Source organism: Ambystoma mexicanum, chromosome 5q (assembly GCF_040938575.1).
Source record: "Ambystoma mexicanum isolate Mex_15411 chromosome 5q, UKY_AmexF1_1, whole genome shotgun sequence".
NCBI lineage: Eukaryota > Metazoa > Chordata > Amphibia > Caudata > Ambystomatidae > Ambystoma > Ambystoma mexicanum.
The window spans coordinates 818,474,955-818,493,574 of record NC_090933.1 but is presented as its reverse complement, the minus strand read 5'-3'; the positions used below and the strand labels follow the sequence as shown (position 1 = coordinate 818,493,574).

Sequence of the window (18,620 nt, the reverse complement as noted above, 5' to 3'; positions counted from 1 at the left end):
ATCAGTGGTAGCTTGTACAGTAGTATATGATATATGGACGGAAATTCAGAAAAAAGGGAATGAATTCTTAAATTGTCCATCTGAGAGATCATGTACCTAGATTGACCCTTTTGATGTAAAGCAGTGACATTTTTATTTGAAGGAAATGTTTGAATGAAGTACATTTTTGATATGTATTTTGATATGAAATGTGCTTAAAGTTTTGATGAATGAAACTAATTGCACACAAAAAAAAGAAAACATCAGGATACCTGCTGTCCATTTTGAGTGCATCGTTGTGGAAAGGTCGAAGCCATCCAAGACTTTGCTGGGCCCAAAAGGACACTTCAGAGACCCAATACAACTGGACCAGAACCCCTCATCAGAGTGTGGGACTGCAAGAATCGAAGATGATTGACCAGCCGAATCACGTCCTTTGTTGGTGTGCAGAAAAGGCAGCAAAACCAAAGAGTGGCCAGAGAAGTTGGTGAAAGCCGTGCCAGAGGTCCTCCCTCGAGACTACTGCTGAGAGGTCCCATCCATTGTCCTGTCTTTCATCATCAAACCAAGGAATCCGGAGGTCTGGTCCAGAGCTGCAACATCGCAGAGCACACAAACGTTTTCTTCAAACCCAAGTTACTGTGTGGAAAAAGGTTTTACTTACCTTATTCCAGAAAGCCTTCCAGAGCCCTGGAGTGCATGTAGAGGTGTCCAGGGCAGCCCCTTATTTTTTCTGACTCAACCCGCTGCTTGTGTCCCTTTTAGAGAGTCCTTCAATAGAGTCTCCAACATTGGTTAAGTCTTCTTGTATCTTCTTTCCTAGAGACTAGAAAGTATCCCTAAGAACTTTTGACTTCTTCCGCTATTCAACAATTTAAGCCTCTCCAAACTGCCTTTAAGCTAGGGTTGTGTTTTGGACTTTAAAAGACTTGCTGTGTAGGGAAACTGCCTCTGGAACCTGAAGCTCTGCTAGGATACCACCACTAACCAAATGTTATCCTATCACTATCTTATATATGTATGCTGACTAAAAGCAATTACTGTGTTTCTCTGTTGGTGCGCGTTATTACAGATACAAGGGTAGACCTGTCAAAACTTCTTTAACAATTGTGCATGTTCAGCAACTACCAACTAAGAATGGGCCTTTAGAAAGTATTGTAAAGTATACCTATGTGTGTTGGCTTATTGTGCTAAGTATTTAATGTGTAAATATAATAAATCTATATTTTAATATAAATGTACAAGTGTTTCTTTGTTGTAATTCTAATTGGTTATTTATTCATTTGTAATTGGTTATTTATATTGTGCTTAATACCCAGAGGTTTCTAAGCACGGACCCGGGGCTTGAACCTGTGTTGCTCTGCGTCGTCTTGCTTCCAAGATGAGAGCGTGGCCCCGAGATATCCTCTCGTGACTATGCGCATTACTAACTAGGTTCAGTGTACTTACCTACAGCTCACTTCTTCCTCTTAAGATAAGCCTGACTGCTCTGCCATACTACCAAGGTCTCCGAGTAGTACAGACTAATACTAAGAGTTGGGGGATCTACAAACTACTGGGATAGCTTACTAAAGTCTTACCTTCAAGTGGGACTTTAGGAAAACTCCCCTAAGAGGGAGTAAGTCTGGTGACAAGCTTGCCACTTAACAAGTGCATACGAGTCAAGGTTGCCATTACCTGATAAATATAATTAAAGCTGCATATTTTAGTTTACAAATACTCAAAGAACATCTTGGGTATCAAGATCTGATCTTTCAAGGTTAGAATCACAGAAAGTGAAGCAATGTTTTAAACTTCAAATTATGATCTGCTAACTATCCTGAGTCAAGGAATGCAATACAAAAGTCCCTACCTGTTGGAAGGAATCTTCAAACAGTGTCTGCCTGGAAACTGTGATCTTTACATGGCTGGGCAGGGCATTTGACTGTAACGACAGAATATTTTGCAATAAATAGTCTATACCTAACAAGCAAACAAAGTTTTAAACATAACATTTTTTGATAATTATTACCTGGCACAAGTAGCGGAAATGGGCAAGTTTCCACCTGAAGCTGCGTTCATATGCAATTTGTGGCCCTTTGGTTCTGAAAAAAAAAGTGAAATAGGTTTACTATATAGCTAAAAGAAATTCGTCCTTGTATCTGGCACCAGGGCTGAGTAATAAACGTCAATAAAAGCATGTTGCAGAGCATATTTAAACAAATAAAACATGGTGATGTTTAGATTTGCATATTCAGATGTTCATTGTGAGAAACTCCATCCAACTACAATAGATATTCCCAACTTATAAACATTTCTAGAACTGTTGAAATTGGCGACTGCTTCCTGTGACAGGATCCAGAGCATGACCCTGTCAAGTTGGGACAGGGACCCCTCCCGACATGGCATATGCCTTTGGAAGAGCACCAGTTCCTAAACCCCCTAAATGTGCCTTGAATGTTGACAGTAGCACCACTTTCGATCACCCAATGCCTTACCAACATCGTTTCTGGGCAGAGTTTGGTTTTGTTTGTTGCAGACCACTAGATCCACAATGCAATGCGCTAGTGGAGAAACCGAGCACAGCTGAAAGAATCCAGTGGGCTCAATACAGCCTCCAAGACCCCAGCGCTCTTCAAAACCCAAATTAGTCTTAGGGAACGCAACTCACCACGGCTCAACAACAACGGAACACTGAACAAACACCATGCTAAACCGTAGCGACTGCACAAAATGCTGTGCACAAAAGAGGGAGGGGTTAAGAGGGGTTTATAAAGATGTGTCATGTGATGACCCAACCCCGGGGAAAAGAGCAGACTTGGATTGTCTGACGTTGTCAGGTGAGAAGCAATAGAGGAGTGAGGAAATGAAACAGGATATGGATATAAAGCACCTACAGGAGCAAGACAGAGTAGAAGGTGCTTGGGCGATGTCAGGGTGTGTGGAGGTGGACTGAGAGACCAGGCGGAGGACAACAGTTTGAGCGGAGTGCTGGGGAGTCTTTGGCGGTGTTGGATGTTAATAAAGGTAAGGTGATGAGAGAACTGATTTTGTATTCACTGTTAGCCATTAACAATTAATATAGCATAAAACCACAGACAATATTGCAATTTTAAAACAAGAAATACCAATACAAAGATTTTAAAAAAGGTTACCTAATCTTTTAAATCCTGCTCTTACAAACATCTGATACAACATTCATATAATTAAAATTCATGAATAGACTCATTGCTTCCTTAGTCTCCCTAATTCCTTTATTTATCAAATGCTTTCTGAGCAGTTGCCTTCTGAGAGTATGTAGTATAAAACAGTTCAGCAAAAAACATAAAAGGTTGTCTTTGCGGCCAGACCCACTGGGACACTCTGTGGCCCCTCAACCGGTCCATTCTTGCCAGAAGAGGTAACATATTTTAGAAAATCATTAAAATTATCCTCCTATGTTCTGGAGACATAAAGGTGCTTACAGGGCTCCTTATTGACAGGGCTCTTGCGTGCTGCAGCACAGTGTGTCATTGACGGTAAACTGCAAATTCGCTTCAGCATACTTGCCTGATCTAACCATGCCACCTTGACTTTTACAGCAGTCTTGAATATTGACTTGGCCAAGTGTAATGCCCTACTTCTTTGCCAACCTAATCCCGACCTCAGCCTACACCACAAAGCTAATCGTCGCCTGCAAACCTTACCTCTCCATGGAAATCGTCCAGCTCAGACACTAGTCCTGTCCAAGCTGGACTACTGCAACGTGTTACTCTGTGGCGCCTCTGAGAAAAACATATCCTAAGTGCAAGTCCTGCAAAATAATGCCCTCCATGCTGCCCTCACCTTGAGCAAGCACGATCATATTTCGGGGGCAAGAAGATCTGCTCATTGGTACCCTGTCGGCGAAAAAAATTCCTTCAAAATTCTCGCCATTACCCACCGATGCCTGTCCAACAATGCATCTTCATGCTTCACCCAGAATGTCAAGAGATAGTTGCCTAGCAGAACTCTACTATCCTCTTCCAACCACTGCCTTATCACACCGAGATTCAAACATAAGAGAGAGGGTGGCTTCTGCTTCCCTGTCTGCTCTGCCACACACTGGAACAATCTCCCACTTACACTCCAGGAAGAGCCCTCCTTTCACCTCTTCCGGGAAAAAAAGCTAAAAACCTACCTGTTTAAATAATTGCACTTACCTTCTCTATACAAACCTTTGACTATAACAGCTGTACTCTTTACTCACTGTATGTAACTGTTACACCCCATCTACTGTATTTAACAGCACCTAGATGCCCACAGGCTAGGAACGTTACTATAAATGCAAACCCAAATAAAATTAAAAAAACATTTTGCACCGTGTATACTACTTCTGCGCTGGAGTTTTGACAAAAGATTCCAAAAACCTGCATTCAGCTAGAACTGCAATACTGAGCACCCCCTGATCAGATCTTAGGGCGTCTCCCAGTGTACGTGGAACCCAGACCAGTTAAGTTTCTTGAAAAAAGATTTGGGCTGAATCTAGTCTAGAGCAATTTGCAAATTCACATATTTCTCGGCCAAATAATGCAGACGAGTGGACTTTGGCATCCGTCACCATTGGGCACTTAAGCAGTCTTTCCCCCCCCAAAAATCTATAATAAAATCATAGCAAACGCCTGAAACTTGTCTGGATCCTCTTTACAACCATTTTAATGTGATGCGATCAACTGTCGTTCCTCTGGAACAAGATATCTAGGTAATTCAATGTGTCTGTTAGGTAAGATTTTCATTTAAATGATACATCTTCCTGACATGTGTCAACCCCAAAACATTTTGCTGGACTGGTAGATTATTTTTCCTTATGCCTCAGTCAGTGGGAATCTTTTGCCACACTCACAGAATCTTTTACTCTTTTTATAGGTGCCATTTTTTAGACTCTCCATAGTGGCTGTTTAATTTGATCCTCTGACAACTTTTGGCACATACTGCCTATTGTTGCTGGGTTACCCTAGGGGCTTCCCTTTTAACTTTCTCTGGCTAACCTTGTGAGAACTACAGTTCCTAAAGATAGAAAGGATATTTGGATCCCTTTTACATTTTATTAAGTGAGACCAGCACCCCCCAGTCCCACCTTCCACAGCCCCGGTAAAGGCACCCATAGGGTCTCATTTTACTAAAATGTCCCATGCCTTCTTTTTTCCCCATTGTAGCGCTTTTTGCCCTTTTTTGTTCCATCTCCTGACATCCAGGGTGGGAAATTTGTGTTCACTTTATCTTAAGCAGGAATCCTATAGATTCCCTGCCCAGCTTCCAGAGTGTCTGTGAAGGCAGGAAGCGAGGGGGGAGTCTAAAACTCTGCAGCCCTTTGTCTTGCAGCCTCACTGTTCGAATCCAGTTCAAACTGGAAGGCTGGCTGTCCTGAAAGGATGGTCAACCCCCCCAAGTTTGAATGTTGCATGGCGGTTTGATTGGCTGGGTTTCTGCATAAAAGTCTTATCCTGGAAGCTGAAGATGTAGTCGACCGCTGGAAACAAAACCGAGGAGGAAGGAACAAGTTACTTACCTGTAACTGTTGTTCTCCAGCATGGGTCTGGCATGGATTCACATGCTCATGAATATTCCCCGTCGTCAGGCTGGGAATCCTCGGTAAAGAAAAAACCAGTATCAGTTTCGTTTCTGATCTGTCTTTCGTAGTAATAACCAATCACTGGTCTCTGCGTCATACTGACCACAGCCAATGACTGCCCTCTACCTAAGCACCGCCTCTGGCAGCCATCTTCAGATTTGGAAGCACGTGAAGTGGCAGTATGACCAAGTGAAGAGCCGCAGAGGGGTAGGCGGGAGGGTTCGCATGTGAATCCATGCCAGACCCATGCTGGAGAACAACAGTTACAGGTAAGTAACTTGTTCCTTCTCCAGCATGGGGTCTGGCATGGATTCACATGCTCATGAATAAAGAATACATAGCAGTACACACATGCACAACCACGGGAGGTGGCAAAGGCTCAACATTAAGCATCACATCAACTCAACATTAAGCATCTTACCTCCTCACCAGGCTCACCTCAGGCGAACAGGTTGCGCAGCACTGCTTGGCCTACCCTGGACTCCTCCCTGGAATCCCGGTCGACGCAGTAGAATTTCGTGAAGGTGTGCGTCGACCTCCACGTAGCAGCCCTGCATATGTCCAGCAGGGGCACACCAGATAGGAACGCCGTGGTAGCTGCGATCGCTCTGGTGGAATGGGCTCTCGGACGGCCAGGCAGCGGTCGGTTTGCCAACCGGTGACAGTACATGATACAGCCGGAGAGCCATCTGGAGATGGAAGCCTTCGAGAGAGCCTTCCCCTGATTGACAGGTCCAAAGTTCACAAAGAGTTGTGACGTCTTCCGAAAACCTTTCGTGCGGTCCACGTAGAACTTCAGCGCTCTAGCTACATCCAGCGAGTGCAAAGTCCTCTCAGCCGGCGACGAAGGCGACGGGAAGAACACAGGTAACACCAAGGGTTCGTTGAGATGAAAGTCCGACGGTACCTTGGGCATGAAGGAGGGGTGCGTCCTGAGCACTACCCTCGTGTCGTGGAAAGTCAAGTACGGTGCCTTGCAGGAAAGGGCCTGGATCTCTCCCACTCGTCGTGCGGAGGTGATGGCCACGAGAAAAGATGTTTTCCACGATAGAAACTTCAACGGGGCCGAGTGCAGAGGCTCGAACGGAGGTCCCATGAGTTTGGTCAGTACCACGTTGAGCTCCCACGCCGGGGCCGGAGCCTTCACCGGCGGGAACGATCTGAACAGTCCCTTCATGAACTCTTTCACCAGACGATGAGACCACAAGGACGTCCTGCCCGTGGTTCTGGTGTATCGGGAGATCGCAGCAAGATGAATCTTGATGGACGCGTGTGCCAGACCAGCTTTGGCCAGCGTCAGCAGGTACGGCAGCACTTGGGGAGCCGTAATCCGTAGAGGGTTAATCTTCTGTGCGTGGCACCAGACAGAGAACCTCTTCCATTTGTGTCCGTAGCATTTAAGAGTCGAGGACGCCCTGGCCTTTGCAAGAACCTCTCTGCAGTCGGCCGGTATGTCGTATCCTCCAAACTCTAGCGCTGCAGGAGCCAGGCCTGCAAGTTCAGCGACTTCGGGTCGTGGTGGAGGATGGCGCCTCCTTCCCTGGAGAGTAGATCCGCGTCCGCCGGCAGCTTGATTGGCGGGGACGCCGACAAGTCCAGAAGGTCCGGGAACCATATCTGCCTCGGCCACGCAGGTGCGACGAGGATCATCCTGCACCGTGACCTCTTGAGCTGGTTGACGAGCCGGATTAGCAGAGGCAAGGGAGGGAACGCGTAGAGGAACAGGCCCTCCCAGGGGAACGAGAAAGCATCGCCCATGCTCCTCGTCTGGGGAAACCTGCTGGCGAACCTCCGGCACTTGGTGTTCGTCGCCGTCGCGAACAGGTCGATCTGGGGTGTGCCCCACCGTCGGAAGAGGCGATCCACCAGATCCTGCCGTAGTTCCCACTCGTGGCACGAGCGCAGCTCCCTGCTGAGTGAGTCGGCGATGGTGTTTTTTATCCCTGCCAGATGAAACGGCACCAGAAGAATCCCTTGGGCGACGGCCCAATGCCACAGGTCCTGCGCCTCCTTGGACAGCGCTGGGGACCTGGTTCCGCCCTGTTTCCTGATGTAAAACATGGTGGTGGTGTTGTCGGTGAAGATCCTCACCACCTTGCCCTTGAGGGACGGAAGGAAGGACCTGAGGGCCCAAAACACTGCACGGAGCTCCAGGACGTTGATATGCAGGGACTTCTCCGTCGGGAGCCAGAGTCCCCTTGCGTGCAGATTTTCGGTGTGCGCTCCCCACCCTTCTAGGGAGGCATCCGTGGTCACAGTCACCTGGTGGGCTGGGGTCTGGAAGTCCATGCCCGCCGTCAGATGCGCGCGGGTGCCCCACCACCGTATCGCTCGTCGGAAACTCTCGTCGAGCTTGATCCTTTCCTCGAAGCTGCCCGTCGTCTGGATCCAGCGCGCATCCAGGAACTCTTGCAACGGGCGCATCCGGAGCCTGCACATGGGAATGAGGTAGATGCAGGAAGACATCATCCCGAGGAGGGACTTGATGGACCTCACCTTGGCCGCGTCGGCCACCAACATCCGTTGCACCTTGCCCAAGATGGTCCTGGTCCTCTCCTCCGACGGGGAGGCCAGAAGGGACACTGTGTCGAGCCTCGCTCCCAGAAACAGTGCGACTTGCGCGGGCACCAGGTGGGATTTGGCGTAGTTCACGGAGAATCCCAGGTCCGTGAGGAGTTGGACGGTCCTTGCCGTGTGGACCACGGCGAGCTCCCTCGTCTTGGCGCGGATGAGCCAGTCGTCCAGGTAGGGGTAGACGTGAATCCCCTCGCGGCGCAGCTGCGCCGCCACCGGTGCGAGGCACTTGGTGAAAACCCTGGGTGCCGACCGCAGTCCGAAGGGAAGGGCTTTGAACTGGTAATGACGCCCTTGGACCACGAATCTGAGGAATTTTCGGTGCCCCTTTAGGATGGGAATGTGGAAGTAGGCATCCTCCAAATCCAACGACGATAGGAAGTCTCCTTCCTCCAGCTGACCCAGGACGTGCTGGAGGGTGACCATCCGGAACTTCTGCGCCTTGATGAACTTGTTCAGGCGTCGCAGGTCCAGGATGGGGCGCCATCCTCCCGTCTTCTTCTTCACGAGGAAGTAACGCGAGTAGACTCCGGAGCCCCGAAGCCTCTTTGGGACGAGTTCGATGGCGCCCTTCCTGAGCATCGCCTTTACTTCCAGGAGAAGTTGAGGGACGTGAAGTTCTTTCCTGGCCACGGGGGGGACGCGCGGGCACCTTCTTTGAAACTCGAGCGCGTGGCCCCGGGCCAGGGCGTCCAGCACCCAACGGTCGGTGGAGATGGACTCCCACACGCTGACGAAGCCCGCCAGCCGGCCTCCCACCGGGGTGCTTCGGTGGGGGCCCGACCCCACGGCCGGTTCAATCCTGCTTGGACGCGGCCTTGCCGCCTTGGCCCCCTTGGCGACGACGGCGGGGGCCGCCAGACTTGCCTCGTCCTCTGTAGGCCTCTTGCGACGACGAGCGGGCCGCTTGACGGTAGGAAGCGAAACCGCCGCCGGAACCTTTGGAGGCGCCCTTGCCTCCGCCGCTCCGAAAGGGCGTCCGCCGTTGCTGCAGCACTCCAAGGGCCCGGGCCGTCTCCGTATCCGCCTTGATGGCCTGAAGGGAATCGTCCACTGTCTTCCCAAACAGGTTGTTCCCGTCGAAGGGCATGTCCAGGACCCTGTTCTGGACGTCCTGCCGAAAGTCCGTAGCCTTGAGCCATCCGCGCCGTCGAAGGCAAACGCCGTTGCCCATCTGGCGGAACCCAGTGTCGGCGATGTCCGTCGCCACGGTGATGGCGTGGTCCGAGGCCACCTCACCTTCCTGCAGGATCTCAAGGGCCTCCGCCCTCTTGCCGTCCGGCAGAAAATCCAGCAGGGGAGCTATCTTGTACCAGAGTTCCCTGTCGTAGCGGGCCACGATAGCCAAGGCGTTGGCCGCTTTAATCGTCGTCGCCGCCGACGAGATGACTCTGCGTCCCATGGCATCCAATTTCTTTCCCTCGCCGTCCGGTGGGGAAGTCGACCTGGAGGCCGCACCCCCCCCCGCTTTCTTCCTGGCTGCCGCGGAGACGACGGAGTCCGGGGTAGGCTGCGCCCGGAGGCATAGGGGGGCCGAGTCCGGGACCCGGTACTTTTTCTCGTACCGGTCTCTTTTCGCTGGCGTCGTGGAAGGGTTCTTGAGGAGGGAAAGGCCCTCATCCCAAATGTCGTCCAACAGAGGCACTGCGAGGACCGTCTTCCTCTTGGTCTCGCGCCGTTGGTAAAGGAAGCCTTCCTTTTTCTTCTCCTCAGGGCAGAGTTGGAAAAGCTCGGATGCCCTGGCGATCATTGAGTGGAACGATCCAATCTCGTCGGGCGGAGAAGCCCTGGGGGGAGGCGACGACGGAAAATCCTCGTCGTATGCCTCGTCGTCCGTACCCGTCGCTGCCGTGTCAGTCCCCGTATCATCCCCTCGGGTGGACGGGGAGGAGGGCTGGATGGGGCGCGATGGTTGAAAAGGAGGCGGTGGATGGATCCTTCTTTTCTTGGTAGGGGGAACACCAGAAGGTCCCGGTTCTGGGTCCCCCGACGGGAGAGGTTCCTCCGTCGGTAACGGTAGTCTCGTCCTTATCTCGGAGCATAAGGACTGTATAGCCAACAAAATGGCCGCTGAGTTGTCCTGCGGCGCTGGCAGAGGGGAATCCGACGGGCGAGCAGGGGCCCCCGTCGGTATCCTCGACGATGTCGTCGTCGTCACCTGCGTCGGGGCCCATTCCGACGGGCTGGTCTTGTTCCACGCCTAGGCCGTGGCTTAAGACCTCGATCAGTTCCTCTTCTGAGGTTGAGGCCGAATCTCCGACGACGCCCTGCCCCCCCTTCTTCCCCACGGAGGGTTTCACGGGGGTCCTATCGATGGGCACGAAAGAAGACTCCCTCCGAGGAGGCAGGGAGATTCTGGGCCCCGAGGCCGCCACCACTGGTGCAGCCTCCACAGGCTGGGCCAGGGCCGCCGCGACCGTTTCGATAGAGGGCTTGGTCGAATGGATCAAGGCCTTCACCACCTTAGGTGCGCTCACCGCCTTATCCTTGAGGGAGGGGGCACTGCCACGCTCCTCCTCTGCCTTAGAGCTCGACCGGGGTCTCTCCAGGAGCTTCGCCGGGTGCTCGGCCTTCCTCTTACCCGACCCAGAGCGTTGGCTCGTGGTTGATGGTGCCGGGGAGGGTGCGCCCTGCCTGGCGCCCGTAGAGCCCGACCGTTCGGCGCTCCCGGTGCCAGCGGACTCGCGGTGCTTGGCCTTATGTTGGGCCCCCGTCGCCGGGGCGCCCTCAAAGGTCTTAGAAGACCGCTCAGATTTCTTCTTCTTCTCGCCAGACGGGCTCTTACCCTCCAGCCAGCTGGCGAGACGTTGATGGCGGTCCTTCATGGTCCGTTCCGACATGTTGCCGCAAAACGCACAGTCCTTCTCCACGTGCGTCTTGTCCCCATGAAGGCAGTAAAGGCAGAAAGAGTGTTCGTCCTCCTTGAAGACGTTCTGCAGCTGGCATCCAGGGCAGGCCCTGAACAGCTTTCCGGGCGTCGAGCTTCCCTTCTCCTGGGCCATCTCCGAGACCGGGCCTGAGAAGCTTCTGGAGTCCTCCGAAGTGTAGCTCGACGAAATCTTCACCCTTGAGGGGCACAGATGAATCCGACACGGGTCCCCGTTGATCGGATGTAGGATCGGTGGAGCTTGAGGCTCTTTTGACCGAAAGAATCGAAGTTTTTGTGAAAAAGCGCGAAAAAATAGCACTAACGCTCGAGAGCAATAGCACGAGGATCCCAACACATGAACGTGCGGTAAAAATCTGAAGATGGCTGCCAGAGGCGGTGCTTAGGTAGAGGGCAGTCATTGGCTGTGGTCAGTATGACGCAGAGACCAGTGATTGGTTATTACTACGAAAGACAGATCAGAAACGAAACTGATACTGGTTTTTTCTTTACCGAGGATTCCCAGCCTGACGACGGGGAATATTCATGAGCATGTGAATCCATGCCAGACCCCATGCTGGAGAAGATGAAGAAACCACAGCTGAGACTATTTCCAGCAACCAGAGAGCCTGCTGTGTAACCGGAGCCTGCTGTAGCCCTTCCTTCCAATCGACCTGGGAGTCACGAACACGACTCCTACCTAAAGGCTGGTGGGATCCATTAGTCCCAAGAAGACCTGCACTTTGAGCCATCCCACGTCATGTTACGACCATGCAAGGCCGCAATACCCCAATACCCTGGGACCTCGAGCCATCTGGCGGTCCACAGTCTTCTGAATTCTGAATCTCGCTGAAACTTTGTGGGCTTCCTGCTGGATCTCGAGAGGCACGATTCAGGTCTGAAAAGTCAGCTCACCAGAATGCTGGACCTTACAAACGATGAGAATGTAACCAGCGGTATTCTGTCTTCTGTGCTCCTCAAAAGGCGTCAAATCCACAGAGCCACATCCAGCCACGGGGAAACTCTTGCCTGGAGCCTTCTCGCCTGATCCCTGCTGCAAAAGTCATTGCAAGGTCCTGTCTTCCATCTTCTTGACAAAGGAATCCATCGACCAGGTTTTTGGCTGCAGATCATGAAGTCTTCCAGCTGCAACTCTTCTTCTGTGCTGAGGTACTGTGTTGGCTGCAGTACTTTACCTACCTTAAGCCTTAGCGATTTCTGTATAGCTTAGGGGTGTTTTCTGTGATTGGGAGGCCATTCATCCAGTTCACCAAAGCCCACTGATGTCCCTGGACCATCATATAATTTTAAAGTGAAACACTTGTTTGAACGGTCTTCCTCTGGAACTCTAACTTTGCCTGCAACTGAACCCTATCTCACCCTGCCTACAGCTGGCACCTAGACCACTAGGGTCCCTCTACCGCCTCTGAGTGAACTAATGCTAAAGAATAAGGGAAGGACTGGATAAGAAAATGGTTCTCCCTTGAAAAGTATGTGTTCAAAAGTTACATACTTGTAAAAGAAGTTGGTTGGTAACTGTAACTCAGAGCGCACAGTTACAAAAGTTCTTGCTTACCTCGAATGTGTGTTGCACTATTCTGAAAGGTATATATAAGGTTAATGTACTCACCTGTGGATTGGTTGTGCCTCTTCCCCAAAGGTAATGCTGTTGGTTCCACTTTACTATTCCTGTTAGGATAAATGTATGAGTGTCCCCAATTGGGTCTTGCTTCCCTTGACTTGCGGGTAGCCTGTCCAGAATAAGTCTGCCAAAGGTTATACATAACTTTAAGTTGCTGATAGCCCCTTTAAAAAAGTATATAGGTTTTACTTACCTTGCGTTAGCTGTGTGCCACCCTAAAACAAGTTAGAGTTATTGCTTATCTCAATCTGTGTTCCACTGATCTTAAAAGGCAACTGTAATAGAATATTACAACATTAGGTCTTACCTGCCTACAATAGCTGTGTGCCATTCCTAAAAGTGTTCCTTTAGGTGTAACTGACCATAGGTTGCCTGGAGAATCCAAAATTAGTGTAAAGAGTTCTTGATTATCTTAGCCGGTGTTCCACTGAGCTGAAAAGCAGCTGTAATTGTATATTAAGCCAAAAAGGTCTTACTCACCTAGTATAACTGTGTGTTACCACAAAAGTAATGGAGGCATATACTGTTCCTTGAATCTGTATTCAACTATTCAGAAAGGAGGAATTACCTTACGGTAATGTTCTTTCTGTGGATTCTTCTCCCGCAGATTCCTCATCTTGATAGATATCCTTGTCCAACTCTGCTGCTCGGAAACCTTTCCACAGGCGGCGTAGTGGACCTCGACTTGGCCGTCGTTCTGTCTTGTGCGGAGGTCGATCGTCGGCTCCGGAAGTGACGTCAGGCACCATACATATATCACGTCACTACGCCCTATGCCTCAGTTCCTTCCAACTTTTCCTGAGCTCAAACGCTCCATAGGAAAACGGAAGGAGGCTAACTAGCCTTAAAATTAGCAACTATGGATTAGAATCCAACAGGTTAAAAACTGGAATCAGAAGCCAAAAGTCACAACACTTTCTGAGCTAGGACAGCTGGGAGGGGAGATGAGGAATCTGCGGGAGAAGAATCCATACAAACATTATGGTCTCGTAATTTCTCGTTCAATGGATTGCTTTTCTCGCGCAGATTCCTCATCTTGATAGACTGCCCAAGCAGTAAGCCAAAGGATGTGGGCAGAAAGGATTACACAAGCAGGTTCTGTAGAATCACTCTGCCAAAACATGCATCAGCCCCACGTGCAACGTCCAACGCATAATGCTTTCTGAAAGTATGTAAAGAGGACCACGTTGCAGCACAGCAAATGTCCCAAACAGGTGACCACCCCCCTATGATGGGCCATGGAAGCAAAGACTCGCCTGGTGGAATGGACTCGATACCCTGATACCCGGTGGGACTTCTTTTCCCAGCGGCAGATCGCACTCAGATATGCACTAAATGATCCAGCGCGAATGGTCCGTTTAGTAATCACAAGACCTTTGCATGATAGAGAGCGGGCGACAAACAAATGGTCTGTCTTCCTGTGTGGGCAACATAAAAGCAGAGGGCTCTTTAAGGATCGAGCCAGTGAAAGTGCTCTTCCACCTTAGAAGGGTGAGGAGGGGGGTAGAATAATGTCTAATGACAGAAGTCAATAGACTGTGAAAGGTGAAATTCCGAAACCACCTTCGTAAAGAACCCAGGTCTGACCTTAAGAGATATCTTCTCTTTGAATTAACGCAAAAAGGGGGAGGGGGTTGCAGCATACGGCATGCAGTTCACTAGCCCTCCTGGCCGATGTGATGGAAATAAAAAAGGCTGTTTTAAGGGACAACAATCTAAGTGAACAAGAATGAATAGGTTCAAACGGAGCCGCCATAAGAAAGGTGAGAACCAGGTTAAAGTCCCAATACGGAACAACAAAGTGAGTTGGCAAGAATTTGTTGAGAAGGCCTTTCAGGAATTAGGCCATGACCGGTATGGTAAAAAACGCACCGTGATCCGAGGACCTTTTAACCCAGAAAGGGCTGCCAAATACCCCTTGACTGTTGCAACCTGAAGGCCTGAAGAGGCTAATGACAGAAGGAACTCCATCACCATTGTGGTGGGGCAAGAGATGGGGTCAACCTCGCGTTCCCTGCCCCACGTCTCAAATCTTCTCCACCTGTATGCATACAGAGATTTTGTAGATTGTCTGCGTACAGCCAGCAACACCTCAAGAAATTCCACGGAGAGGTCCCAGTCATCATACCTCATCCGCTCAAGAGCCGCGCATGTAGGTTGAGGGAATCCGGGGCTGCGTGCAGTATCTGACCCTCTGACTGTGTGAGGAGATCCATCCGCCGAGGCAACCAGTGAGGTGGACAGATTGACAGATCCAAGAGGTTGGAGTACGATGTCCACCTTGCCCAATCAGGGGCAATCAAGATCATGGTCGCTCCAAACCTCTTCAACCTCCTGAGAATCCCAGAATGACGGGGATCTGAGGGAATGCATAATGGAGAGGGAAAGTCCAATCCACTAGAAACGCATCCCCCAGTGCACCGTTCGCTGGGAATTCCCTTGAGCAAAACTGTTCACACTTCCCGTTTGCTTCCGTGGCAAACATATCCACTGCTGGGGTACCCCAGAAAGAGATGACCTCTTGCAGGACTTCCTTGAACACTTCCCACTTGTGTGAGACCATGCTCTGCCTGCTTAGAGCATCAGCCAAACTGTTCTCTGTCCCAACAAGATGAATTGCAGAGAATGAGATGTGATTCTCTAGCAACCAGATCCACAGTTGCATCTCTGTGCAGAGGGGACGGGAATGCACTCCAGCTTGCTTGTTTAAGTAGTGCATGGCCACCATGTTGTCCGTCAGAATCAGGAACTGCTTCCCCTTGAGCGATGAGGCAAATGCCTTGAGGACTAACTTGATGGCTCGCAACTCCAGTATGTTGATAGGCCACCTGGCTTTGGACGCAGTCCAGAGGCCTTGCAGTGAGTGCCCCAACCCTTCAGGGACGCACCCGTGACCACTCGAGTCGGAGGCCAAGGAGGCCAGAAGGGTTCCCCTGCAATTAAGATTCTTGCCTGTGTCCCACCAGCCGAGTCTGCGAACTACCTGGCTGGACACCCTGAGAGGATCTCAGAGCGCTCCCAGATGACCACTGGCCTCGCAGGAGCCACTGAAGGTATCTCATGCGTATTCTGGCCTCTGGCACCAGAAAAATGCAAAAGGCAGAGGTAGGAAGCCGCTGGTAAGGTGGCGTGGTTCCGGAACAACTGGACCATCTGTTGCATGTTGTCTGCTCTCTCCCCTGGAGGAAAGGCCTTCCCTGCCCGAGAGTCTAGGACTGCCCCGATGAACTGGAGCCTTTGGACCAGTGTCATGTGGGACTAAGTTCAGGGAGAAGCCCAGCATGTGCAGTAGCAGACAGGTGTCGTCTAGATGAGTCAAAACCTGCTCCACTGACTTCCCCCAGATCAGCCAGTCGCCCAGATACAGTAATACGTGGATTCTGGATCTCCTGAGGTGAGCTGTGAATACCGCCATGAGCTTGGTGAAGACCCTTGGAGCAGAGGTCAACCCAAAGGACAGCACTTTGAACTGATAGTGCTTGTCCCCAATGAGGAACCACAGGAATTTCCTGTGCTTCTGATGTATGGGCAAATGGAAGTAGGCATCCTGCAGGTCTATGGACACAAGCCAGTCCTGAAGCTCAAGAGCGTGGAGAATTTCTCGCAACGTCACCATCCTGAACTTGTCTTTTCTCAGGAACTCGTTTAGAGCCCTGAGGTCCAGAATGAGACAGAGACCTCCTTCTTTTTTGGGTACCAGGAAATACCGGGAATACCAACCCGACACTGATCGGGAGGCACCTCTAACACGGCTTCCTTCAACAAAGAGGGCTCTCAGTTCTTCCTGGTGCTCCTGTCCCATTTGGACCGGTGAAGGCAGGGGTCTCTCTGGAGGTTTTCTCAAAAAGGGCAGACAATAACCACACCAAATTAACTGCAGGGCCAAGGGATCAGAGGTTATCTCTTGCCACTGGGACCAATGCCCTGCCAAACGTCCACTGATCGGTATGTTGTGGGAGGGGAAAATCAAAGCGGCTTCGAACGCACCATCGCCCCAGCCACAGCTGTCTGCTGGGCCTGCAAAGCAACTCTTCAGCTTCCGGGATGTGAGAAACACCTCTGTCACTGGCTTGTGGGGGCTGCGCTTTCCTGCCATAAAGCACATAGCGCCTATAGCCTCTGCCTCTAGAGGAACATTTTAAAGCAGGCTCAGCCAGCTGCGTAGCCAGACCCAGCAATTTAGCAGCAATTTTAGACTCCTTAAATTTCTCTGAAGAGTCATCTGCCTTCTGTCTGAAGAGCATCTCCCCCTAAATAAGTCATGTCCAGAAGTCGGTTTTGTACGCTGGGGGAGAAGCCTGAAGTTTTCAAATAGGCCTGCCTTCTCATAACTATTGCCGACCCCATGGAGCGGCCAACATAGTTAGCAATGTCCAGGCCTGTTGGCAAGGACTGCTTGGCAGTTTCCATCCCATCCTCCACCAGCTGTATAAATCCGTCCCGCATATGACCTTCTGGGACGTATTCTGCCGCATGCTCTACAGCCTTCCACAAACCGCAGGAAAACTTAGCGAAACTGCAAGCTATGTTTGTGGCTTTAAAGGCCATGCTGCCGGAGGTAAAAACCTTCTTTGCCAAAGCGGCTTTCCTTTTCCTTTAGCAGTCTGTAGGGAGATTTGAGGTGGATGCCGCCGGCCTGGAGGATATAGTGGCAGCCTGAACTACCAGCCCTTCCGGGAAAGGGTGTTTTGAGGGGAAGGGTGGGTCCCCTCTTGCCGGCCTGTACTTTCTTGTGACATTAGTGCTTATAGAGGGGGGGGAAAAGGCATGGGTTCCGCCAGATGGAAGCCAAAGGGTCAGCTATGGCCTGATTGAAGGGCATGTGTTCAATAGCCAGGCCCTCATCTAGGATGTCTGTATGGTCATACCCTTGAGGCTGAGTGTGTCAACCACTTTCTCTACTAATATCTGAAATTTGATATGAGAGTGAGCGTAGGTTTGTTTTAGTTCCATCTAAAGGTCTGGAGATGTGTCCAACCCACTGGCATCTTGAACACCCTAAGCAAGAACCATCAAGTGGTCTCGGTCCTCAAAGTAGTTGACACCGCCGGAACCCACAAAGATGGGTCGACCTATTCACATTCCTCGGCTTGATCAGAGCCGAAAATCGACCTCATGGAGTCGAAAAAAAGCCTGTCTGCGACAGAGGTTGAAAGGCGCTGATGTCACAGTTCGACGAAGAGGGCCTATCCGTCGGATCTGTAGGTCTGGATGCCGAGGCTGAGGGCTTAGCTTGCAGTGGAGCCCTACAGGCTGATAAATTAGATATCCGCGCTGATAGCTCAGACAGACGGGGGGCGCAGTGGCAGAGGCTTCTAGAGGGGAATTTTCTGCCCTCGTGGGGCAGGTAATTCGAAAGCTCAGTTGGCACCAATGGCATTGACTTCTTGGCAAGCGTGGGGTCGGGGGTACAGGGCGCTGCTTTTGCTGCCAGGGCCTGCTGGTCAGGGTGGGAGCCGCGCCGACAGCCACCTGTTGACAAAACTGGTCAAGCATTTCTTTTTTAAACAAATCCCACTCTTCCCCAGTGGTCGGTCCCTTAGAGGGCTTACCTCGCTCTGAGGAAGAGTCAGATTCCTGCCGATGGTAGTGTTGCTTCTTCTTAGAGGATGAGGAATGGCTTCTGGAGTTGGACCTCTTGTTTTCTAGCAGTGCCAGCCCTCATCGTGACAAGTGGGCTCCTCAGCCTCGGACGACTGGACGAGAGCCCGCGCCGGAGACTTTGGCGATGGTCGGCCCAGGGTCAGCTTACCGGCTCTGTCACACAGGGACTTGGGTTGCATCTTGGCACACGACGCACAGGCCCTCGTGTCGTGAATGGAACCCAAACACCACAGATGTTGTGCGGGTCCGTCACCAACATTTTGGCGACGCATTCAGAGCACTGCTTGAAACCAGAGACCAGATGCGAAGAGATTGTGCAGGTAAATCGAAAGAATGTTTGTGAAAAACATTGAGTGGAACTCTAGTACGTTCCCAATGCAGCATGT

General features: G+C 50.9%; 1 protein-coding gene across 2 annotated transcripts in view; it reads right to left on the bottom strand.

Moving 5' to 3' along the window:
• WWP1 (WW domain containing E3 ubiquitin protein ligase 1) overlaps nt 1-18,620 on the bottom strand; it is a 2,181,222-nt gene that overhangs the window by 814,590 nt on the left and 1,348,012 nt on the right. For both annotated transcript variants that reach the window (XM_069621301.1, XM_069621302.1), the window contains exons 14-15: nt 1,991-2,063; nt 1,832-1,903 (exon numbers count right to left, since the gene is read on the bottom strand). In XM_069621301.1, coding sequence (XP_069477402.1) covers nt 1,832-1,903; nt 1,991-2,063 — 145 coding nt within the window. The remainder of the gene's footprint in view (nt 1-1,831; nt 1,904-1,990; nt 2,064-18,620) is intronic.